General features: G+C 43.9%; 1 protein-coding gene across 2 annotated transcripts; it reads left to right on the plus strand.

Moving 5' to 3' along the window:
• Positions 1-5,009: 5,009 nt before the first annotated feature.
• On the plus strand, positions 5,010-23,588 carry pdgfab (platelet-derived growth factor alpha polypeptide b). Of its 2 annotated transcripts, XR_003298720.1 has the most exons (7): positions 5,010-5,641; positions 6,752-6,848; positions 10,453-10,590; positions 11,780-11,970; positions 19,887-20,013; positions 20,555-20,679; positions 21,383-23,588. XR_003298720.1 is itself a non-coding variant. In XM_026358450.1 (6 exons), exons 1-6 carry the CDS (start codon positions 5,579-5,581, stop codon positions 21,394-21,396), a joined length of 630 nt encoding a protein of 209 aa, XP_026214235.1. In that variant the 5' UTR covers positions 5,010-5,578; the 3' UTR covers positions 21,397-23,588. The 2 variants fall into 2 exon arrangements, 1 of the variants encoding a protein (XP_026214235.1); XM_026358450.1 differs by lacking the exon at positions 20,555-20,679.
• The last annotated feature ends 2,853 nt before the right edge of the window (positions 23,589-26,441 follow it).

Raw genomic sequence — 26,441 nt, forward strand, 5'->3', positions numbered from 1 at the left:
TTTTTATTAGATTTTTTCCCATGAGTAGCACATCCATGCAGTTTCTGATTGTTTATTTGGCTGACTTTTCCCTGCACGTCAAGTCACTTTTTCCCACTTACCACTGATGTATAATCTTATAACCCACATATGTTTATTATTAGTATATGCCTGTATATGTTTCATTCTTTAATGTCTTTATTTAAGGGCCATATTCATGTAAGGCAATACTAGTCAGTTATTTTCCCACTGGCACCAACAGAAAGCTTACAATTGTGTCACTATAATGTCTGGGCTCCACACATAAACCTTGAATTTTCCTCCATCCTCTTGGGACCAAAGTGAGACAGGGCAGCTCTGTCTCTCCTTGCCCTTTTCACATCATCCTGTCCTGCCTTTGATGTCTCCGTCCCAAGAGCCTGATTTGTGGGTTAACCATATCCTCCCCTCCAAGCCTCCGAACCCAAATAACACGGGGACGCAGTGGGAGTCCCCAGAGTTTTGGGGGAGCTGCAGTAAGGAAAGGAGGAGGGAGCTGGGTCAGACCACCACAGAGCCAGGGAGACCCCTGTCTTCCTCCTTGCCGGTTCCCACCGCTCCCAGCACGGCACACACATGTTGGAAAGGTCAGGTCTTGATAGACAACAGAGCACCGGCAATTATGCTGCTATTTCTCAGTGGCTGGAAGTCCCCTGTTTTCTGTGTAAGTGTGTGTGTGCAGAAAGAGAGAGTGTTTTTTTTTTCATTCATCGAGAATAAAGAGGCAGTGTTTTAAGGGGAAAAGGAGGTGTGGACAGGGGGAACGGGGAACTGCATGTAAGAACTTGTTGCCGGATTGCTTCATGTCTGTGTGTCTGTCCATTGGTGGAAATTGAAGACTGTGCATGAGAGACTGCAGGTGTGTAAGTGTTAGTGTTAGAGTTCCCACATATATAGTCTGTGTGTGAGTGAATGAGAGAGGGCATGTGTGGGTTTCATACCTGAGGCACGAGTCTGATTTGCTTCTAAATGGGATTTCCTTTCCTCACATCTGGAGCGGAGGCATTTTTCTGTTGCGTCTTCTACAGTGTTGTGGTCACGAGTCCATCTCTGACCTGAATGACGGGGTCAAACTCTCAAACCTGCAGAAGCTGGATGCGGAGGCAGCAAGGAACGTGAAAAACACACACACACACACACCACACACTCGGAGTTCTTCCAGCGTGTTCCCAGTATTTTCTCTCTTTGGTGTAATTTCTCTTTCACACCGAACACCTATTTCTAGCTCTCTAAGGATGGCTTTCATGGAAGACTACAGAGTGAAAAAGTCAAGGTAGAGTTATGACAAGAGCAGACCACAGTTTGACAGATGTAGAGATCACACAGAGAGGATGCAGAGAGGGTCCCTTAACAACTGAAGTGAGCTGCTGTAATGTCTAATGTGTTGCAGCTGGAAGATTGCCCTGCATACCTTGTACGACCGGCTTTGTGCATTTATGTGACTTGACTACACAGTTGTGACTTATGAAAGAGCTGTTGGGCATTGTGCCCCCTGAATGCCTGCACACCTATAGTGCCTTAAAGGAAAAGGGGTCCAGACTGGTGCTGTGAGGCCCCATAGAGGCCTTCATTCAGGTTGCTATACATGTTAGAGAGATGAAGGCCTGTAAATGGCTGCCAGTAATCATCCCTATAAAAGAGCAGCTGGTTCTAGGAGCAGTTGGAAGTATGGCTGCTGTACTTGGCCTCTCTCCACTGCATAATATTCAGCGAACAGGCAGCGAGAGTGTGTGTTTGAGTATTTCTATGTGCGAATGTGTGTAGGTGCACTCTGCGACAGCTTGTTTATGTGTGTAGAGGTTGGCCTGGATATGCACTCGGCTCTGGATAATTTCCAAGTCCAATCTATACCTCTACCCGCCTCTGGAATGCACCTTTGCTCCTGGGAAATTTCACCTGAATTACTTACCCATGTAAATGTTATGTGCACATGAGTAACCAAACCATAAATGTTACCACTGTTTTTAATGGGCCTATTAGAAGATATGCGCCCGTGTCAAATAACACACTGCTGCACACTAAAAACATCCAAGACATAACCCACTAATGGAATCAACTTTGTCATTATAGACACTGATGAGCTAGTTAGGGCTTCAGTTAGTGAAGCCTAATTCTACCCTGAAGAGGAGGGAGGAGATCTCTCTGTAGACTACAAAGGACCAGCTCTTTGTGTCCGTGACTCATGCATGATACGGCTGGTTGGCGCTTGGGGAGACACCAGGTTAAGATCTGTGTTTGTTTCTCTGTTGCAAGGCAATCCACTTGATCTTTGACATTATGAGGTGTCATAGAATGGGGATGCCCAATGGAAAATATGTAATAACTTTATTTGGAAAGGAAATCTAACAGTCATAAGTGTCATGAATATGGGGCTATCAGTGTATTGAGTTTCTATTGTCGGCTCTGCTATCTTTTTATGATTCCCCAGCACACTGAAGTGTGAGATTCTTTGCTTTCGTTGCAGAGTCAGAGTTCAACTGCACTGGGATCAAGTTGACACTGAGTTATGGATTATGATGTGTGTCATAACACTGACTGTACTGACAGGTCTTTTACTTTGAGCCTATCCAACAGGTGTCAAGGCTGTATACGTGTATGGATAATAAAATAATATGACAGAAAAGAGATGTTAGAACAAAAAGAAACATAGTTAAAGCTTTTATTTATTTGGTATATTGATTGTTTTAACACATATCAGATCTGAACAATGATGGAAACAAGTCCAACCTTTATCCTTAATAACATACCTTATTGATCCCTTGGGGGAAATTAAGCCTGGTACGTTGTGTTTTATAATTATATTAGGATTTTCTCAACAAACCAAATGGAAGTAATCTTTGAACTTCATTTTCTTCTTTCTTTATTCCTAATTATAAAACAGATCTTATGCTCAGCTGAGGTCAGACTTCTAGCACCAGCTTAAAAAATATTTGGGCTCACAAGGTCACAATTGCTTATCATATATTTCCTACCGTGGAAATTGATGATAAGAACAGACAGACTTTATCCAGACTAAGAGGCACGCTCTAATCCCCCAAAGGCCGTGTAACTCATATCCACCACATTCTTAAAAAATTCCCCCCTTTTATTCTACACTTCTCTCACTGGGAATTATGTGTGGCCTGAGGAGGGGAACGGGAGTCATCAGCTCACTCAGAGAAAGCCCCATCCACAGAGTCTTTATGGCTAGATTTACTGTGCACCAGCATCTATAAAACCATTTAATGGGGTTAATGTTGTTAGGTACACAGACTTCAGTTGCCAGTAAACATGTTGCCTAATAGCTTATGCAGAAAAAGGAGGGTGAGAGAAATAGAGAACGGCTTCTGGTCTTGTTTAAATTGTTGTCTTCTCCTTAAATGTGAGTTCACTGATTCTTCAACAGCTGTTTATCTAATTATTTTCATTTTATCTTCCACCACCTGTACCACTGACTCCATCAGTATGGTCCCTGCAACTAAAGGTCAATGCTAAGATTATTTCTGAATATTAATCTTGCATAAGCATAATGATTTTTTCCCTTTCTCCACAGATACAACCATCATCCTCTCCTCTGCTCCCTCACCTCTTCCTCAGACCCCCCCCCCCTTACCCCACGATGATGCAACCTATAAACCTACAAGAACGATGATTCAGAGGTTTCCCTGAGCGTGCACGTTCAGCCAGGGAGGCTGAATTGTGTTGTAACCATGACGGCACTGTGAGGCTGTTTCCCCAGCGGGGTCAGGATGATGACTGTTTTGCCCCAGCATCACATACTGAGTCATCAATGCTAAACTGGTGAATCCAATTAAAAAAAAAAAAAAGAAGCTTCACTGGGAGCAACGTGTCACACAAATCGCTTTACCAGAAGGAATTTCAATGATAAAAATCATTTTACAGCAGTGGTACCATCCTAAAGTGAACTTCACAGCCCTATTAAAATACTTACATTAATTACTCCGCCAGCTGCTTGAGTGCTTTCTCCGCGCACTGTTTCCAGCTACAACGCCCTCAGGCTGGCCTGAGGGATCCAGCTGAGTGGACAAGGTGGAGGGCAGGCCACCTGGTTGGCTGACCTATGGCTTCGTGCTGATTGTCACCTCTGGCTGATAAAGTGTGTGTGCATGCTGCCTCTCCCCGTGTCTCTGCTCCTGTAGGTCTCGTTTATCAGGCCCTCAGGCTCTGCTTCCAGACCTCCCAGCGCAGCACAGCAGCGCCGCACAGCCTCCAGCTTCCTCACAACAAGTTAGGACCAGTTTGTTTTTTAACCTGCAGTTAACTAGTTGCTTCCTGTGTCCCAAATGTCATGCACCGACACACTGTGCTTGTTCTCTAAAGACATGTACAGATACAGTATTTGCACACATGTCCAAATATAATACAGAGTGGGTTCTTCTGCATTGAAAGCACAGATCGTATTATTACCCCATTATCATAAAACATCGTGAGCCACCATCTTCATCATCATTAGTGTCATGGTATTTATCATTGTTGTTTTATAGTAGTTTGACCAAATTATTTATATCCTTCATAAGAGATTTGGAGGATTTCAGTGTAAATGTAATTGTGGTTTTGCTCTGGTCCCAATCGTTCAGTCAGACAGTTTCTCAAATTTTAACAATGAGGAATGAGACCAGTATCTCATCATTATTATCTTCACCATCATTCTCATTCTTTTCGTCCCACTTTGTCCAAAGTCGTTGAAGTTTTGCATCCTTTCCAATCAGCGATGATCAATATCGATTACAGCCTGGATCTCTGAATGGGCTCTCTGTCGAAGGGCACACACACACACACACACACACACACATACACACTGAGGGGGTGGGGTGGGGAAGATGGGAACATGCTCTTGAATCTTAAGTCATCCAACCAGCCAACCAGCTCCCCTCAACTGAATAGATGCATGATCGCCAAAACGCGAGGGGAGGCGCAACGGGCACAGAGCTGCTGGCTCTCTATATCCAGCCGCTCAGAAGCGCTCTGAGTTCATTCACTTCAGAGTCCCGCACAGTCAAGGAGCTGTGCAGACTGCTGCAAGACAGGCTCTGGATAGCACAGCACGGACAACTTTCTCCCTTGTGATTTTCAGAGAGGATCTGTTCGTTTGGATTATATTCTTTTAGGACTATTAAGTGCTGTTATTGAAAAATAGTCGTGCGTAATTCTGTGTTATTTAAACATTCTTCGCAATTGTTGCTCGACATTTCAGTATTTTGAGCTAAAGTTTGAAGCCTGTTTGTTAGGGGGTGAAGGACAAGTGCAACGTGTGTCTGAGTTGTCTCTTGGGACTGCCCCACTTGCGCCCGAGGAGCTATGTCGAGCTGCCGCACAGAGCTCGTTCAAGAGGACGCAGTCCAGTGTGAATAACAAGAGCCAACTTCCAGCCTCTTTAGCTTTTTTCAGCGTTACAGGCAAGTGCAGCACGGAGTCTGACTGAGCCCGCTGAGCAGCTCTGACATCCCGGTTTCTCTCCGTGAGGGGATGGTTGTGGATCCTCTGGGGCCAGGAGCGACACTGCGGCTCCTAGAGAACAGCACCTTTTTCTTGTTTGGGGTTCATTCTAAATTAAAGGGAGATGAGAGCCGCACTTTGTTACATCCTGCTGTGGACGACGTACCTTCTGCTGGTCACCGCTGAGGTAAAGTTACCGGGACTCTGCGCAGTCAGAGACGCATTGGGGGCCGAAGAGACTGTGTCCCTCTGGCCCCCAAGTCATAGACAGTGGTGCGGGTTCTTATCCTGTGAGGGTGCACGGTGCCACAGAGCGCGCATTTCTCAAGCACCTACACACTACGCCAGAACTTGATGCCCTGAGAAAGAAAAAGCCTGAACTAAAGCCTGTAATTAGACTGGAAGACTAGATTATAAACACACAGACTACATAATTTAAAGCAGTTCTTCATTTTAATTAATCTATTTTCCCCCTGTTTGCGTAAGTAAATACGGGCCTAAGAGGCTATTTTAAGAACACTGTTAATATTTGAATTCATTTTGAGAATGAACAAACAGCTCAACAGCTCCAGTTACCATGTGGAGCTGTAACTTCGAAGTTGTGAGAACCAGAATCGCGTCTGCACTTGAACGCATATTGGAGTTATTTTTGGCTTTTGTGCCAAATCTGTTTGTAGCCCGAGCCAAGTGGGCAAACGTTTTGGTGGGGCTAAGCGCTTTCATGGGAACCGGTCTGGGTGATATAAATAGCCACTGTTCCTGTAAGGCTGCATGGTTTCATCAACTTCAGGCATCGCAGGACCGCAACAAGTGCAAAGTGTGGCGAGCTTCTGGTCACACAACTCCACTAGAAAACAGAGGGGTTTCTGTTGTTTCACTCGCCTGAGGAGGAACAAGATCAGCAATATAACAATTCAGCATCTACATTTAATAGTGGTTATCATATTTTTATATTAGGCTTCCCAGTTAATGGAAATAATCTAATACTCTTGTAAAAGCGCTTAGTCTTTATTCCTATAGAATACTCAAATGAAAATGTTATTATCCCTCAGTCATGCAACTGGTGCTTTACAAATTAAACTTAAATTGCTTTGTTTTAAAAGGCTTCAGCGCCACTGTTTCTTCATGTTGGCACCTAGTTGCAAAGTTGTTCCAGTGCTGATCTTTTACCGGAGGCTGTTTTAAACCCATCGCGTTTATTTCTATAGACAAATAATTACACAACGTTTTGCCACTGACCCGACACTTCTCTAACTTTCCTCTCTTGTTTGATTTCTGTGCCCTCCGCCCCCTGAAGGAAGTGGAGTTTCCCCAGGAGCTGATAGACAGGTTGTCCCACAGCGAAATCCACAGCATCAGCGACCTCCAGCGGCTACTGGAGATTGACTCCGTAGGTAAATTCTGCCTCTTGATACCTACTTTCTTTTTTATCACCAGAGCTGTATTTTGTAATCATAATGACCTTGTTGTTCACATGTAAGATTGCTATTGTTGATGTCATAGCACATAGTGCAGGGTGGTGCTAAAACAGCCTCCTAAATCTAAGCTCAAAAGACGTGCCATTGACTGCGCACTCTGAAACTGCCAAGGCATGTGTGCACCAAAGGGAAGCTGCCAAGTGTAGTCCTTAAAGTATGATAGGTGCATTTACTGTACACGCGTGTTAAGGTGGACTTTCACTGGCAAGCATTTATTTGTCCACATTCTTTCTGGCTGGCCTTACAGGAAACCTGTTAACAGGGACAGCAACTCAGGTGGATTTCTTCTGCTCCAGGTTCTCTGAGTTGCTGTATCTTCTGCCTTCAGGGACCAGTCTGTCTCAGATTGAGTTACAGGGGTGCACTAGAAGAAGCTGTTTGCCTTCACACGAGCCTTTATTTACACAGGCTGCAGCCATATATCAAACTCAAGGCTCTCCTCTAAATATTTGTCAATGGAAATAGTAATTACAGAATCTGCTGTAGTAGCCCCTAGATGTTGGATGCTACTGGTCATAGCTCATTAGCAACCTCCAAACTTACATTCAGCCTAAACATTAAAACTAGTCTTTCCCTCAGGTAGTCTTCTATATAACCACATCACTGCTTTTCTGATGGACATATCAATTAGGACTGATGTGGCCCCACATCATTAGTGTGTTTAATTTATTATTTAACAATCAAGTCAATGTGCACTCAACAACAGTGATCTTCCCACTTTCTTCTGAGCCCAGAATAGATCCCTGGAGTGCCTCTAGCATGAGAAGAGGTGTTTATAATTGAATTAACATGTCTTTCTTCAAACAGAGGAATGTTTTGCAGGGTAACAGAAGTAGGCTGATTATTATTACGAGGACATAAATCTGTCTGACGGCCAGCTTGGCGGCCCTGGCCAGCCCATTAAAAGACCTTTGACGCCAGCTAGAGGGGTATTTTCAGAGCTTTTGTTGCAGATGGCTAGGATACTAAAGCTACCAGTATAGGATGAATTGTACACGGCTTAACATGTCAACGAGGGGAAAGGGAGGGTGAAGGCTACGATGGTTTCGTTAATATCTGTAAGGTTGTATAGCACTTTGGCACCTGGAAGCTCTCACACATGATGTAGGACAGTCATTTTGTCATTTTATTGATCTAGTCAGAGGTTGTTTTGTGTTGTTTCTCCTTATGGCACAGTTATGACAATGTGAGATCTCTGGAGGAATGACTTTAAAATTCAGCTGCTATTATTATTGCTGCATCGGTTGATGCAGGCTTGCATTTGTTTTGGATTGTCTATGTGCACATGTCTTGCCGGGATAGCGTCTGACTAATAGATGACTTCACTAAAGTCTGGTGTTTGGGTCCTGAGGTGCTCCTGTCTTTTCTTTTCCTCTTCTTTAGCCTTGCCTCCCTCTTTAGGCGTCCCCTCCTGCCTGCCTGCTCTTATCTCTCTCAGTGAAGGACTTTGACAGGCAAGAGAACCTGACTCTTGGTGCAGGGCAAAGGTGGAGGAGGGAGCAAAAAACTTGGAGGTTGTATTCCTGTTATGCTTCACCCAGACAGGCTGAATATTGCAATCTGCTCTGTTTCTGACAAGCTGGCAGCGTGTTTACCTCCTGTGTACTTGGCAGCTTTTCCTATGAACCTGAACAATCTCAAAAACAGGGTTATTGTGTTTCCTAAGTGCTTTTCAGAGGGAGGATCTGCTGCCCGTATGACCCACACTAATACTTGTCAACTCACCCATGTAAAACGTGGCGGAGAGAAAAGAGTGAGAATTGTTGAGACACCTATTACTTATTATGACAAGTCAACAACATGTAGGGGGAGAAAAAAGAGCAGAGGAGTAATGGGAGGGAGCTAATGGAAGAAATCATTTAGAAGTCATGCAAGGGTGATTCATGATTACAAACTGTCTGGTCTGGTCTTTTCTCGTGTCTCTGTTTGACAGTACTCTAGGCATGTCATTACTTATTCACCTGGAGTCAACAGAAAAACAAACCTTTCTCCCTACTTTTTCCCTGTGTCCACTTTTCTGTTTTTCTGATTCCTCCTGTTTGTGTAAACTAAAAAACAACAGAAAAGTAAATCTATTGTGCTAAAATTGACTCTGCAGTCTGTAAAAGACTTTAGATCCTCCCTCTCTTTCGGCTGTCAGCTCTGACACAGACTGTTGCAATCAGTTCTGCAGACAGTGTGTATCAGCACATCATAGAGTGGAGAATGTATATGACGTAGGAGTCAGTCCATTGCTAAACTCCAAACCTCAGCTGCAGTGAGCATTTCCACTCTATGGACCTTTCTGTCACTGGCTGTTGGATGAACTACATGACAGGATAGAGGGGAATTCCCTTAACTCTTACTGAGGTTAAGGAACAATATTAGCACTGACACCTCACAAACCTGGAAAAAGAAGGCATTCAAAACCAGTACCAAGTGTAGGTAGAGGAAATCCCTTCAGGTGAATCTGGTCAGTGCACAAAGGAGCAGGATGAGTGGAATGTGTTTGCCCACGGCTAAGCTTTGTTGTGCTGGTGTACATTGGGTTTAAGTATGTTTATGTTAAGTGTACAGGTGTAGGATTGTGTTAGCAAGGTGGGTGGGTATGCTGTACCTACAGACACGTAGACCCACCCACTTCGCAAACACTCTCAGACTCTGTTCTTTAGGAAAGGGCAGTATGCTGTGAACAAGCTTTATCGTTTTATTGCTGCTCTGGCACTCTTCTGTAATCCACCTCATATTCTGGGTGTGGACCAAAACAAGCCAGCTTTATCAGATGACCATGACTGTGAATAAGCTGAGCTGGCTATATTAGACTGTAGTGAGGGAGATTTAAGAAACTAACATTGCAGCACAACAGAACATGTACTTTTCCAAGGCACTGAGTGATTGAGAAAGCAAATATTTTCAGGTAAATGAGAGACATGAAACCACTAATTAGGACCAGGGGTAATGGCGGCTGAGTACCACCTGTCAAATGACCACTTTAGATCGTTGTGTGTCTGTGAAAGCTGGTTGCTTTTGAAGGAGCTGCTGACTTTATTGCTGCTGGGAAAGTTCAGCCAAATGAGTGACTAAGGCTGACACACAAAGCTTACTGTTACACAGAGGTCTGGGTAAAACTCTGCCTCGGGCCTGTACATACTCTGGACTGTTTACCTTACTGCGTGACATCATCAGTAGTCACCCTGCTTGCCAGCCAACATGTTTGAGGGAACCCTTAGCCTTCAGGGAGTCACAGCATGTGTTGCATATAGCGCTAGAAACCAGTTGGAAGTTACCATCTCATTATGGTCATGTGACTAACCAACACATTCTTTGTTGTGGAGAGAGTATATAAAACATCAACAGTGGGTCACATACAGGCTGCTGGTGAGGCCCAGCAAGCCACCCACCACAGTCATTCAGTGCTGTTGAAGCTGCAGCGGCGGTTACAGACTCATAGTTGGTTTATTGGTTGAATAAGCTTTTCGTGTTTGTGTTTGCTTCTTCTCTGTGTGACATTATTACATCGGATGCCTTCTGTTTTGATGAGGTACGGGAAATGATGTCATCGAGGAGCCCAAGCGCCGCCACCACCACCAAACTCACCATAAGAATCACTCTCATCATCAAGGTTACTACAATGACCTGAAGAGCTCCCATCTGCACACCCGACGGAAGAGGAGCATTGGTAAGACTAAATGAATACTACAGAATATGCTATACACTGTACACCTCAGGGGTTGCATCATGATACCTGACTCTATATACATGACAACTTGGCACAACAACTTACAGTACAGTGTTATAATGCCCTAAAAATAACATTTGTCATAAATATCCCCCCTATCATTCAGTATGAGTTCTTCCCAGGAGATGAAACCCATCACTTTACACTAATTTCAAACAAAGTTAATAGTTAGTGGTTTTTATATTGCATTTTGTGGATAACAGCCACCCTAATGAAGACATCTACCTAGTATTTATGGCAATCAGGGCATCATGAGAAACGAGTCTGGCGTGTGAGTTTAAAAAGGACGTCTGACATGAAACCTTTTAATTGGCCAGATGCTTGCAGATCTAAGACACACGCGTCAGGAGAGAAATATATCCTAGAGCGTGGAAATTCCAGACATTCAGGGTTCAAGTTGCAGCTCGCCTCGGCTCTCAGTCAGATTTCTTCATAAAACGCCATGCCGTACGATATCTGATCGAGGCGTGGAGATTACCATGTAGTGTGTGCTCTGTGTGTTAAGACTGGCTGCGTGTTCTTTACATCTCTCCCAGCAGCGCAGCATTTAAAGCCATGCACGATAAACTGGTCATATTTCATGCATGTGGTGCGTATCATAAAGTAAACAGTATATTTTGGCAGCTGTCTACAAAGGCTGTCATGTTCTGTATATGATGCACATATCATCTTTACGACATAATGGCATCTTACTATAACACCCTCTTTAGGTTGAGTGCCTGTCAGTGCATTAAATCTGAAATTAATGCTTCCTCTGTTCAGTATTGCCAAGATGTTCAAAGACCATTACTAGATTTCCCACTGGAGAGCATTAAGACTTTCTGTCCCAGTCCTGATGCCTGTCTCACCAGCTTGATCCCAAAGCTCCTTAGATCTCCTAATATAAGATCAACACTTGGGATAGCTTGTATTCTTAATAACTTTAAGAGTTTGGGTGTGATATGAGGTAAGACAAACAGCTCACACATCAAGTAAGTCATCACATAATGAGCAGTGATGGAAAGCATGAAACAGCTGGAGTGAGATGGACAGATTACAATAATACATTAGCACGCATTCGGAAAATGTGTCACTGAACATTCATGCAGACCAAATACTTTAACTCGACTCTTCCCTCTCTCTCTTGCAGTAGAGGAGGCGGTCCCGGCGGTGTGTAAGACACGGACGGTGATCTATGAGATCCCCAGGAGTCAGGTGGATCCCACGTCTGCCAACTTCCTGATATGGCCGCCCTGTGTGGAGGTGAAGCGCTGCACGGGCTGCTGCAACACCAGCAACATGCGCTGTCACCCATCCCGCAAGCACCACCGCACAGTTAAGGTAAGACAGTCTGCAAGTTAGTTGACTGAAAAAAGCATGCCTGTATCCACACACACTCACTCCAGATCCTTACAGTAGTACAGGTAAGTAAATCACATAGGAGAACTGGCTTTCCTAGCTTACCCTTCTCCTCTTCAACTAAAGTAGTGGCCACCTTTCCTCCCATGCCCCCCCAGCTGCCACCCCCCGCTCTCCATTTCATCCGATCACCACCCTCTCTTCTCCTCACTCCATCCCGCGCTTGGCGAGGGGCCAGGGTCCCTGTGCCAGGACAGCAGGAGGCATTAAGAGAAGGAGAGAGAGAGGACAGGGAGGGAGGGAGGGTTGTTGGCACTTTTAGCCAGGACATCTGTTGAAGAGAGGGATGTTCCTGCCAGATATAAGACAGAGCAAGAGAGCGAGAGAAAGAGTCTCCTGTATCTTGAGAATGTCTGAGTGTCACCGGCCACTGAACAACCTTTCCTCCGCTCTCTGTTTGTTTGGGCTTTTTTGTCTTTTCTGGAAGCAGGGAGCCTGGAGGAGACAAGGTGACAAAGAGAAACAGAGAAGGATTGAAGGGTATTGCACTGTTTGGCATTGGTTACTTAAAAACATGTCCTTCTGTGCAGGATCACAGGAGACACCGTGGCTGGAGCTGAGTTGTATTTCTGTTATATTTACACTACGGCTTGTTAGCTGGTGCATAGCTCTATTTGGAGGTATGGGAGTTATGTGCTCTGTTCTGTAAGAGCAAGAGACAACTGGGGCATAAACAGGATAGCCTGGAACACTGTGTTTGTGTTTCTCTTTGAGTCTATCTCTGCACTCTATTGTCGCTTCTCTTTAATCATTGCGATCTTGCCTGGCCATGGGTACTGGCATGTTGCTTCCCCCCTGCTCCTCATACAGGGCTTTAAAGATGCCGCCTCAATGGCCAAGCAGAGTAATAAAACAAATACCAACCCAAGTTGCTGCTGCCTCCTTACCCCTGCCACACTGGCATGGGTCAAGGGAATTTCAGTATGGATAGGAGGGCATTGGCTCTGACCCTCTTGTAGTCTCTGTGCAGCCATTGTAGGTGACAGGACACTGCATCCAGGGCACAGAGTTTATGATCAGAAATGCTGACTCATAGCAAGAGTCAAGCTCTGATATACAGCACACTCTGTGTATCTATCTGTCTGCACGCAACTCGTCTGTCTCTCCGTCTGCCAGACAGTTGGTGTCTGACAACCTCAATGGGAGCTCTGTCTGTGATCACAGTGATGAAGACGGGTGGAGAAACACTGACGCTGGTGGACAAGTCACTCTAAGGCTTGATTCAGCTATTCCTGGAATGCCGTGATCCATGCGACTTATGGCCGTGTCCCCCTCATGACACTTGAGGACAAAATGAGCACACAGGCTGGAGAGGGACCTCCAGGCAAGGTGGGCGGGGTTTCACAGGGGCCATTTTTCCGTGTGGTTTCAGCCGGGTGTGAGGGGGGCTGACGGGCGTTGTATCAGTGGAAAGGTCATCTGTCAGGGCTCGCTACAGTCAAGAGACATTCACTACATTGTGTGTGTGAAACATTGTCTCGTGCCAAGTTTTTTTTCCCCTCCATCCTCTCAGCAGTTAGTCCGAATAGGGGTTCAGTTTGTGCTTTTCATTTTAGTTATTAGGAAGCTAAAAATGTTGCACGTCTACCCGGGGCCTGACTTGTTTTCTTTCTACTTGCCAAGGATGGGAAAAGAACACATTTACTGTGTTTCTTTCCATCTCATGCCACTATGCATTTGTCCAAATTGCACATTTATTTATTTATTTCCTCTGTTCTCTTTCTCTCCCTCTTTCCTTTTTCATGGTATGGACCCAAAAAAGAGAGCGGGTCTATACAGGCCCTGTACTGTACAAGCTTGTCCTGTTCAGTAGTGGGGTAATAAAAAAGAAAACTTTAAATAGGATGTGCCTAAGGGAGGAGAAGGGGCAGATCCTAAAGTCACTCTTTTCCTTTTTTTTTGCGTCTCATTCTTATGCACTCTTTTAACACTTTGCACTATTACTGTGATAAAGTCCGCCTCTGACATCGTGTGTGCATGTAGGTTGCATTAAATAGTTGTTTTTGTGTTGTCTGCATGCCTTGGCACGGAGAAGATGCTGTAAAGGAGAGAGGTGTAAAGATAAGCATGCTGCCAGCCATTCGGAGATAGTGCAGTATTTGAAAGAGATTAAGTCAGAGAGTGTGAGAGATGGAAAGAGAAACTGAAGCAGAAAGGTTTGAGAGACATGTAGGCAAACAGAATTCTTAATGAGAAAATGTTTTTATATATTCAGAGTCTATCTTCCCAGCATTCCTTTAACTCCTCCTTCACCCCCACCTTCTTTTGCACTTTCAGTGACACCACATTCATTCCCCCCCTATCCCAGCATCTTGGCTCTCCACGTTCTTTTCCATCAAAGTGATTCCTTTGCATTTCTTCTTTTACTGTCTCATTTGCTTTTGGTTGTTTTATCTCTGAACACTTTTGCCACTTTCATTGTGGTTGCACTGTAATATTCTTAGAGATGTATTAATCTAGATGCAGCAGAACATGACAATAATGAAAAATAGCTCTTTTGATGATAAGATGAAAACCTTTATCAATCTTTCATCTATTCATGTTTTATTATTGTTTTCACCTCTTCTCATCATCCCTACTGTATTTCTGTTCTTCTTCATATTTTTTTCTCTCTGTCTGCTGACAGCTGCAGCTGTGTCCCGTATTTCTGTGTTTTCTCAGTGTTTTTGGCCCCAACGATTGCTAGATGCTAGATGGACTCTCTTGCCATTAATCAGCAGGTGATTTTGGACAGGCAGGACTGAGGAGATAGTATAAAAGGTGTGTGTGTGTGGGATAGAGTGAGAGTTTATATAGTGATTGCAGCATGCAATTGCATTGTTTTGCACATTAGCGCTTTAGATTGTCTGTTTTTTTTTAATAAAAGTGCCTCTCTGTTTGTTTTTCTAATAGGGCTGAGTAAATACTGTATGGCATGAAAGGGAAAGAATAGAGATGTCACTCACCGTCTCATTCATTAACTATCTACAGTCCATTAAGCCTGTAAGTTTATTATATCATGCTTCTTCATTCAGATGCATGTAGATACAGAAAATATCCCACACATCACATAATATAATATCTATGTGATTTTAATTGTTGTATAATTAAGGTAATTCAGAAAATCAGGGCAATAAGAGCAATTCATAAAGTGCTTCACATTATAATGAAAAAAGAAAAATACAGTGAGTGCAGAAATGAGCTGCTAATTATAGCCCTGGGTTCCACAAAGTTAATTCAAAAAATACTAAATTACAGTGTTTTCTGCTGTGAATGGCATTTTTGAACTCATTTATTTAGAGCGTTGCCAAAACTGTAAAAATAGAAGCACGAGGTGCCATCATCTATCTAATCCACAACATAGTTCAGTTTCTCTCATTTAATTTACTTCAGTAGCTAGAAACTTTTGATGGCATATTTTGCGGAGGTCAGACAGGGTCGTCAGCGCACATCTGTGTAAACCCAAGAAGGAATCAATTCGTGTGTGTTTGAAGGAGAGAACGCTCCTCGCTAGGCTACTTGAACTCCCCCACCACAGTGAAGGGACAAGGCCATTTGAGTGAAGCGGCAGCAAGAGGAAGATGGGCCGCAGACTAATGAAGTGTTGATGGCTGTGGGATCAAAGTGGAGGCTGACAGAGGCCAGGCGGATGTAGCCACAGTGCTGAGTGTGGGGGTCCACACATCTCCCTGCGCTGGCCCCCGGCTTCGATCCTTACACGCAAACACACACAATCCTGGTTACCTTAGAGGCCTTGGGTCAGACCTGGGTGTTGGGGGAAGCAGTAGCTGTAGTTGTGCGGGATGCTGATTTACGGGGTGTTTCATAAATAAAAGACAGTATGACGGTGATACAGTGAGTGTGATTTATGATCATCTGAAGGGTCCTGTGGATTACGTGAGGAGGGGGTGGATGGAAATGAGGGGCCTCCCTGTTTGAAGTCCCCTGCAGCTGTGAATTATTTTCCCTTTGATTCACTCAGCTCTCTTACTAAATGAAGAAGGGTGAGCGAGTTTGTGTGTGTATATAAACGTGTGTGGTGTGCACGACAGGGGTGGTGGGGCAGGTCAGAGACCATGAGAGCTTCCCAACCAAGTCAGAAGCCAAAGAGTTTGGCTACTGCCGCACCGGCTGGAAAGCATCAGCTGAAACAGGAAAAGTAGCAGCCTTATTTTAATCATATTTTACTTCATTTCTGTATTTTCTTTCACTCCTCCTTTCCTATCCTCCCTTTCGCTCTTCCCCTCTGACTTCATCCTCCTCCTCCTCCACCTCTCTTCTCCTCTCAGAAGTCCCCCCTCAGTCTTGGAGTCTGATTGTCTGTTATATGAAATAGTTGTTCACTCCCTCCTCGCTCTTTCTGTCTCTCTACCGCAACAGAACCATCTCCCACTCTCTAATTTTATCCCTGTGTCAGTCTTAGTCTTATTTATCTGGGAATACTTTGATATTTGATATTTTATAGAGATTCTTCTGCTTTATGCAGAGAAAGGAGGCACTGCACACGATGCAGTCAGGAGCACATAGACTTTCACATCTGGTGATACACTGATGTGTGTGTGTGAGAGAGGTGTTTTTTTTATGGCATTACTATCCTGTGAGCAACATGATAAATGCACTCCTTGTTTCCTCTTTTCTCCACACACTGCCTGTGATAACCCCTTCCACCCACTGCCCTGAGTGTGTGTTTTTCTCTGTGTGTGTGTTGTGGGCAGCAGCAGGTTGTCTAGCCTGTCTTTGTCTGATGCTCAGTCTGTCTTCTGTGGTTTGCTCTCTTCCTCTGCAGTTCATCTTGCCTTTTTTCTGCGAGTCAGTTTTTCCTTTCTTTGATTTTGGAAAACAGTCAGATGGAGACACTAAAGACTTTTTTTCACATCCCTCCTCTCTAGAACTTTTCCCACCTCTCCTCCAGTTGACCGTAATGGTAGCATCTCAACAAAAGCTCTTTTTTCCCCCAGGGAACAAGCTCAAAGTGTTTCCTTTGCCTAATTTCCCTTCTGACAGATGAATTACCACCCCACCCTGCCTCTTTTCACTCCTCCATTCTACAAACACACACATACATTTTTATTTATTTTTGCTTGATTCTGTCTCTGTTCCAGTTCATGATCCCCCATGGTGCACATCTACATCCCTGTTTTGTGTTTTCTTTGGAAGACCAGAGTAAAACTTTCCCTTCCATCATGCTCTCATCAGTGCTTCGTGTTTAGGGAATTCCCAATTAACCCAAATGGGACAATCAGCTTCACACTGCGGAGAAGCCAAGGGGGGGACTTCCCAGAGCCCCTATCTCACCCCACGCCTCTCGAATATCATTCCACAGCCACTCAGGGGACGTTTTCTCAGGGCCCCGGCTTTCTGTGGAGTTTAAAGCAGTTTGATAAATATGTGTGGGGCCCCTTGTCATAGCATGGGGGTCTCCTTCTGATGTATGTTTTATGTGAGAAGTCATTGACTCTGGATAGGAAGCTGGTCTTTGTATAGAAGTGAAGAAGTGGCTGAAAATGGAGCAGGGCAAAATTCAAAATGGATGAAATGGAAAAATTGTAGGAGTAACGATTGTAATTCCTGTAGTATCAACACTTCTCCAAAAGACAAAAAACAGGAAACAAGACAGAAGGACAAACAGAGAGAGTGTTGACAAAATGGGCAGAGCAAAGGCTGATTGAGAAGTAATATACTGTAGATGGTCCTGTAAGCAATGGCAACAGAGCTCTGCAGATACAGCTGTACCTCTAGCTTTCGCTCCCTCCTACCCAAATTTTGTGGTTTTCTGGGAAATTTGTGTCAGTTTTAATAGGTAACGATAAACAATAACAATAAACCTTACTCTCTATCTTCTATCTTCTAACTTCTCTATCTGTCCTTTCTGTGTTTGTAATAATTATCCCTAGTGGGCAGCCCCAGAAACTAAATGTTAATAGGTAACACATGAATACCATCTAATGCTAGTCATGGTTGTGGTCAGTCCCTCCTTCCCTTACCTTGAATGACCCGCTCTTTTTGCACACACACATGCACACACCCTCCTCTACTCTAATGAGAGTGATGGTCAACCTTCAGTGCTCTCTAGGCCTTTCAACTGCTCTCTCGCGCTGTCAGGGCCTGAAAACAGCAAACACACCAATGCTGCCCCAGACACCATTGTCTTCTGTTTGCTCTCTGCATACCTCCTCTGCTTGCTTATGCTATTTTCCCTCCCGCACTTATTTCTTTTCTCTCCATAGAAAGAAACAGTGGCACAGGAGCAGCTGGTGAAGCTGTTGGTCCCTGATTTGTTTCTGCCTCAGTTTAGCCTCACCAGATGACCCTCCGTCCATTGTTACACACTGACATGAGGCAGCGCTCCCTGTGTGAATGTCAACATTATACTTTGTTTCATCAGACAGGGATTTATGTGTTCGTTTGTTTGCGTGTCTAATTCAACACTGAGCGCCAGCCTTGCAATCACAGGCTGGAAGACGGGAGCCTATCATCAGTTTTAGGCCTCTGTCTGTGAGATATATACCTCATAGTGACTGCAAAACAGTGTAATTCAGGCCTTCAGTAGTGGATGGGGAGGTTACCTGCCCTTAGCACCCTGATCACAGAGGGGAAATGTGCCCACCTCTCCTGTGTTACATAACAAGATCATCATAACCTACATACAACAGACTCTATTCAGGCTCCATCTAAGCTTTAATCAATATAGTCTATTCATAACCCTTCTCAATGAGCTGATGGGTGGGAAGTAAAGGTCAACCCTGTTTTGTTTATTTGAGAGGATGTTAACTACACTAAACTATAGGAATTCCTGAGGTGCTGAGGTACCTGCATATTCAATTCAATTTTATATGTATAGTGTCAAATCACAACAGAAGTCATCTCAAGGCACTTTACAGTATTTAAGGTTTAAGACCTTACAGTATAAGTATATACAGAATTATATAGAGAACCCAACAACCCCATTTGAGCAAGCACAAGGCAACGGTGGAGAGGAAAAACTCCCTTTAGAGTAAGAAACCTCCAGCTGAACCAGGCTCAGGGTGGGAGGCCATCTGCCTCCACCGGTTGGGGTGAATTAAAATAGGAAAGGAAAAAGAACAGTAGGCAACAAAAAACAACAACAAGCAGCAAAAACATTGGGCAGGTTCGTAGGGTCAATAACTGGACTCTGGAGATATACAGCTCCAAGGCCCAGGATGCCTGCAGAAAAGTACAGAGAGAGAGAGAGACACAAAGTTAATGACATGCAATGGTAGCATTTGAATGGATAGTGGAGAGGAGAGAGGAGAGGATCTCAGTGTATCAGTAGAGGTCCCCCAGCATATCTTGCATGTACATGTTAAGCAACACTTTCTCTAACCCATGAAGAAATATTAATGTGGCTTAAAACTATCCTACATGTCAGGACAAGGCACTGGAGTTTAGGTGTTTGTCTGTCTGGATGTGGATGCTCCAGGCCTTTAGCATAGGGGGGGATCTCCCAGCCTCTCTTCTCCTGCCAGGGTAAAGCTTCCCTGGGCCTTAGGGCGAACACCACTCCCCTCTACCCTCCTTCTTCCATTGTTTGAGCTTGCTTGGACAGGGTCATACACTCCATTCAATATTTACACACCTGATCAACAGCCCATAGAGCACACAGCAAGTGGAACCTAATGCATCAGCGTCTGAGGAATGTTGCTGTCACACTTCAAACACAACAAGGCAAAGCAGTGCCTGGCTTTTTTTAAAAAATGAATCAGTTTATGAAAGAGTCATCAGTCACAGTGCTATGCCTCTTGATGCTAGCCGATGAGCTACAAGTGTGTGCATTCATCAACAACACTCGGCGCGCGAGCTGGATCTGTAGCTAATCTTTTCTTTCTTCCTCTCTTCAGGTGGCCAAGGTGGAGTACGTAAGGAGGAAACCCAAGCTGAAGGAGGTCTTTGTGCGGTTAGAAGACCACCTGGAGTGCGTGTGCACATCACAACATCATGTGGTGGAACACTCAGATGCAGAAACAGGTAAATATGAACCTCTGTTTTTGGACTTGATCACAACAAGTGTCTTGGCTTTGCCTTCTTGCAGAAAAATAACTCTGGGGGTCCGGGTTTGATGACCCTGATCCTCATGCCACTCATCATGTGATGCCTTGCTTTTCTGCCTTCCTCATGTCTGTCTGATAGTTTCTCTCTCTGTCTGGCTGTTTGGCTTTGCACTGGATGACTTTTTTTCCCCTGATTGCTCCCAAACAGACAGACACACCTGTGAGATGGCGTGCTATTGCAAAACTGTAAATCGTTTGCGCCTTGTTAGGTCAGGATGTGTGTGAAAGTATATGCAAGTCTTTCTGCTAAGGGAGGGTGTCCAAAGGCCTTCCTCTCCCTGAGAGCTGATAAGCACTGTGAAGTGTGCTGATAAGACATCTGAAGTATTTATAATGTGTCATATCTTTGCGCTTTCTGCTTCTGTCCCAGGGCTGTTGTGCCTCTTTCTGTATCATAAACCCTGCTTCTTGCTGTTAACCCTCTATTCTATCCACCCCTCCTGACTTTGTGTTTTCAGGCCTTCGTAGGGCTAAAGGTAAAAAAAGGAAACCTAAAAAGCTAAAGCCCAGCAAGGATTTATTGGCAACATAATAAAGTTGCTCTCATTACCCAAAGTCCACTGGAGAGCTGTGAAGGGAACAGGTAGGACATTAGCTCCGCGGCGTCCTCTCACCTTTTGGCACTGCACTGGCCCAATCATGGTGCAAAGAGGGCCTGCCAATCACTGTCACCAATCACGTCACAGCCAATCAGTATGAGAAAAGTGCGGGCTAAGGCGTAACATGCTGTGTGCCCCGATGCTGCATGTTGATCTTGTTGGTCTGCTGAGCATGCACACTGCATACATCTGCTTTGTGTCGTTGTTTTGGGATTGTGTGTGGTCGTGTGCACTGTTTTTGTTGTGTTATACAGTAAGACACCACCCACTGTGTGTATAGTTCACTTCGTAGAAGACACCGTTTTCTCTATTGTTGCTTTTCAATATCCGTCACTGATATTGTTTCTCTCTCAGCTGTCAGAGAAGTTTTTTATTTTTTGTTAAAATGTTGTAATCAGAGGTTTTCTTGCCCAGCTCTCTGCCCTTTATTTTGTGCACATACATAGTAACACACACATACAACCTGCCATGTTGAGGACTGATTTGATCACTCTCTTATGAAATCTGGAGGAACATGATTCAAAACTTTGTGGGTCTTGTGTGTGTTGTGTGTCGTGAATTGCATGAACGAATTTGATGCAGTTGGGCATAAAATGCAAAAGTGCAGTTTGTTCTTCACAAGTCAATACATCCATTGTGTTTATAAAATTGTGATACTAATTACAGACTTTGCTCTGTCTTCTACAGTGGATGTGAGGTGAGACCAATCAGAACAAGGAACTTCAGTGTGGGAGGGACCTAAATAGAGGATCCCACCAAAAGGAGACCTGCTTTGCCCTCTTCCCCGCCGAAATGCAACCTTCATTTAATAAAAAAACAAACACAACTTTCCTTTAAAGACAAGAGACTGAAAAGTAGACTACAGAAAAAAATTAATAAGATGCCAAAGGTGCTTTTAGAATAAACAATAACCAGTGATGATGACTTCCTCTGCCAGTTACCCAGATGACTGAACCCTGGTGCTGATTAAGAAGAAAACAGAAAGATGCTGTGGAGCCTGGGCAGGGCAGAAAGAGGCCGAAGGGAGATGATGAAAGGGATTTGTGTTGAACTTTTTGACAGACTTTGTTTGAACAAGACACACAACTGAAACTGCCCTGAAACAGTTGGATCAAGCCTTCGTGGGAATCTGGTGCTCAGACTCCAGAACAGCAGTGGATGAGCTCCAGCTGGGCGACATAAAAGTGCCCTTCCCTGCTTAAACGATCCTTGCATACACAGGAAGAAAGAAAGCGAGAAATAGGAAAACAATTGAGTTATGGAGGTGTGTTTTTTTTTTCCTCTAAAAGACTCTCTATGGAGAATCAAACATTTTATGTTTTTGGATGTTTGCTCTGAGTAAAGAGGAAATCTTCCCTGAGACCCCATGCGGTCATGACTTTGCCCACCTGCTATGTACAGTTAAAATGAAAACGGAAGATACGCCGCTACTTAAAAGCTATTTATACATGTGGACGTTTGCTTTCTGTCTCTTCCAGTACAAAAGAAAGAACTAAAAATATGTTTGTATAATTTTGGATACGTGCAAAAGTTCTGTGTGGTCAGGTTCTTTGTAACCATCAGCGTCACAATCTCAGTCATTTTTTAAAGTTGTTGTTATTCTTGTCATCCATGTTTCTTATTATATTACCGTATATCTGAATGATGTCAAGTCTTGTATATGGTTTGGATGTATGTGCAAGGAGGAGATGTGAGAGTCACTACAGGAAGATGCTTTATTTTTGTTATGAAATATATTATGCTTACTTATATCCAAGCAAGAATTATGTTTAATTCTTTTGTGGTATGAATGCTTGTATTTAATCCATTGGAAAAGGGGCAGAAATGTGGACAAGAAGTGAAATATATTGAGAAGGGGAAAGCAGTGCTTGTTCACTCATATGCAGGGGTGTATCAGTGGGGGCAGAGTGGCTTAATATTATGTAGTCATGGTGAGTGACCACACTGAAGCTTATTTCGCAGGCATGTGAAATAAGCTTCTCACACATGTGATAATTCACACAAATCAGATGTGCACACAGCACATTAGAGTACACGCGTAAGCACACACAAATTTTACAGCAACTCTAGTGTGCTAACATGTGAGGCGGGATAGACAGGGCGTGTGTGCACTCGCACATACTTTTCCTGCCACAAGGCTATTTTTCATCCATATCACTCTAAGATTGATAAGGATGATGCCCGCCCGGTTTGCTTCACAAGCGCACATGTTGTGCTTGCGAAGGGCAAAGTCCACTTTAAAGAGTGAATGAGTGAGCAAAGCAAATCGAACTGTGCGTGAATGGACCCCTTGTGTAGTCAGACTTTACTCCTCTGTTGACAGGAGAACAAATCTCTGATTGCGCCACCCTGTGAAGGAGCTCACGCCTTATGCAGCCACATACCATCAGGACAGATGTTGATGAGTCCTCTGGGGTGGCGTGAAAACAGAACAGTCCTGGACTGAACCCGTGCCCTGATGAAACAAACAATTACTTCCTTACCAGTTCTTATAACAGTGATGAATGTGTAGCCCTTCCAACAGGGTGCAAAAACAATCCTCGTCTCTCACCCTGTTTAAATGAGGAAGACATTTTTTTTAACAGTCAAAGGCTAAAGAGTGAGTCACTGTGCACTGTGAAGTAAGTCAAGTTAAAGTCAAGTGAAAAAAGGTTTGACTGACACATTACTGTGTCAGCTACTGTTCAGCCGTAAACATCAACTTTTACACACATAGCCCATCTTTGAATTAACTAACCATCAGTCGACTGGTGCTATATTTAAAAGGCTAACGTTTTATCACCTTTCACAGTCACATTTACATCAGTGTAAGATAGTGTTCCACGCTTAGAGCTATCTGATTAGAGAAAATGCCTTCACGCTATCACTAAGCCTTTATTACTTTTATTTTGGGCTTCCATTGGAAAAAGACAGCAATAATCATAATTTATATATTTATGTTTTCAACAATAAATATATTTCAGCTTATCAAAGTGTTCTGTAATTTGTTTGCAGTGTTCTCAAGATGAGACACATTGATAAGTAAATATCAAGTATTAAGCAGCACTGTACTGGACAATATAGCAGAGAAAAGTGACAATAAACCCTCCAGGTTAGAGGAAATATTTTGCACCTGGAAAATATACTTGCTCCCTAGTAACACACTTTCTAACAGGTTGTAATCTGAAGACGGTATAATATGCAAAATAAAAGATCTATAGATAACGTGACCTCACAAGCATGGAGTACACATGTGCTTGTACTGCTGCTTGAAGCAGGACAGAAGCTGGATGTAAGGGCGGTGGTGTACACAGGAAATGTGAGCTTTTCCAGGCTTGCAGGCTGAGCAGGAGCTGGGCTTTATTCCAGGATCCAGCATGAGCAGACGGTAGGTGCTGGGGGCTTTATTACTTTTCCTCGAGCAGCTCACCCTAATCCCTGGGCCAAAGGACATGAAAGTCCCTCTCGTCTGCACTTCCCAGCCATACACCCTGCTTATTACCTCAGGAGGGAGTCAGATAAAGACGGCAAAACATGAAAGAGAGAAAGGATCAGAGAGACAGCAGCTCTGGAAGCCAGAGGAACAGGGGATAAAGTAAAGATAAAAGGAAGAGCAGAGGATTGATTGATTTTATTGTTTTTAATTTGACAATCACAACTTCATTCATACGGATTGAGGGCAGGCTCAAGTAAGGATTGGGGACTCAGTATGGCATGTGCAGTGTACTCACTGTGCAGGATAAAGAGAACAATATGTCACGGTGAAGAGGGGAGAGGGGTGGGAATACCCTGAAGGAGTGAGAGTGCAAGGGGATGGAGACAGAGGAGAAAAATGGAGAAAAGAGGGAATGAAGTGGCCTCAGGATGTAGGTAATCGGCACCACAGCAAGAAGGGGCAGACAGGCCAGCACTAAGTGGACATGCTTTCATAAACAATGCCAGGGGGAGATGAGGAGGCAGACAAGGTGTGAAAAGGGCTGCTGAATGGACTCTTGTGAGTGTGTGCATGTGTGTATACGGGCGTGGAAATGTCTCTGAGTGTGTGTGCAGTGGAAAAATACAAAGGAGGCCTCCTGGTGTGAAACATAGATGACTGGAATTCTGGGCTCTTGAGGAGGCTAAACTGTGATTAGACTACCTACACTGAACGGATCAGAGTTCAGGGATTATATGGGGGATGTTGCTGATGATGCAAAATGTGTGGTGAACCTTTAATCTTCTAAATGAATCCTTTATGTGTACTGTAATATATAATTAATATCTGATAATTTATGATGAATAAGACATAAAACTTAGAACCCCACAGACACTACAAAACTGTCTAATTTACCAAAGCTGCTAGTAAAATACAAGTACAGCAAAAACACATTCAGTGGCACTTTAATTTATGTACTTATTTGCGTTACCAAAAATTCAAGTTCAGTGTGCTGGATTACAGAACAAAGCACTTTCACCTGGCTACTGCCAAGCTATCCAGAGTCACAGGTAAACTTGTTAGTCCACGTTAATAATGGAAACATCAGGGGTAGGTGCGATATGCTGTAGAGTAATGCTAGCTGTAACAGCCTATTGTTAGATAACAGTGAGATAAGTAGATATGTATTTCACATCTGGGTTGTGGGATGCACCACTGTTGTGCATCAGCAGGGTTCTGGCCTGTGAAAATAGTTTTGCAATTGATTGGATTGAAATGCTGAAACCAAATAATAAATAATGTTTTACACAAGATTTGTTATTTTATAATATTTTTCTTACTGTTACAAATGTAATATTACAGTTGCATTTTGTTTGAAAACCCTGTGCATCAGTATACAGACACCAACTCTGTGTAACTCTATGAGACGCGAGCACCTTTGACAAAGCATCAGTATTTGACGACCTGGGAATGAATTGGTTATGCTTCTCTTCTCTGCCTCAACCTGTGGCCTCTGGGTTTTGAGGAAAGGCAGAGGGGGCCTTTGATGATGGCAACAGCCAAGTTTGTCCGGGGCCACAGCCATGAATGCAAGTCTTTGTCTGCCTCTTTCTTACGTCTTCATATCCTGCCCCCACTATACTCCTCATCCTCCCTCTTTCCCCCACAAACTCACACGGACATGCCCATGCCCTCACCGGGGCCCCCATTGCACAAATGACCCCGCTAATTATGTATTTAAGGTATTTGGCTCCTGTGAAAACAGCTTTGGGTTAGCGGTGGAAGGCTGGGAAGGAGGGACATGGGGTGGTCCATGGTCTCATGGCTATCATTACTGCCCAGCGTTTTATGTAAACACTGGATTAGGGCAGCGGAGGCTGATTGAGGAGAGGGCTGGTGGAGGTTGTGGTGGGGTTTAGCACAGGGGTAGGAAAGCAGGTTGCCTGTGCTTTTAGTTTCTGGTTTCACCCTTGGGTGGCAGTCCCTTGGAAACTTACGTACAGGCACATCTCACCTCACACAGGTAATGGTTTATCAGCACCATACGAGTGGTGACGGTTAATTATTATTTCTTCTGATCAAAAAATTAATCATGTGTAGAATGTGTAGACTTGTTTCTAATCTTTCCTGCATAATTTAAAACCTCTGCCAGTGGCCACAAACATCTTATCCCACAATTTATGGTGAAGACACTCTAGTTGTAGCAGTGATTCAAAAATAGAAAGTGCTCGTAGGTCGAAAACGAGGGGCAAATTTATGTGGTCTATATTATTGCAAGCTGATAACAAAAACTGATACTGTAGTGGGTCAGGAAATGTAGTATTGTTAAGTGCTGTGATTAAATGGCAGAGA

This window comes from Anabas testudineus, chromosome 8, assembly GCF_900324465.2.
Source record: "Anabas testudineus chromosome 8, fAnaTes1.2, whole genome shotgun sequence".
Lineage (NCBI taxonomy): Eukaryota > Metazoa > Chordata > Actinopteri > Anabantiformes > Anabantidae > Anabas > Anabas testudineus.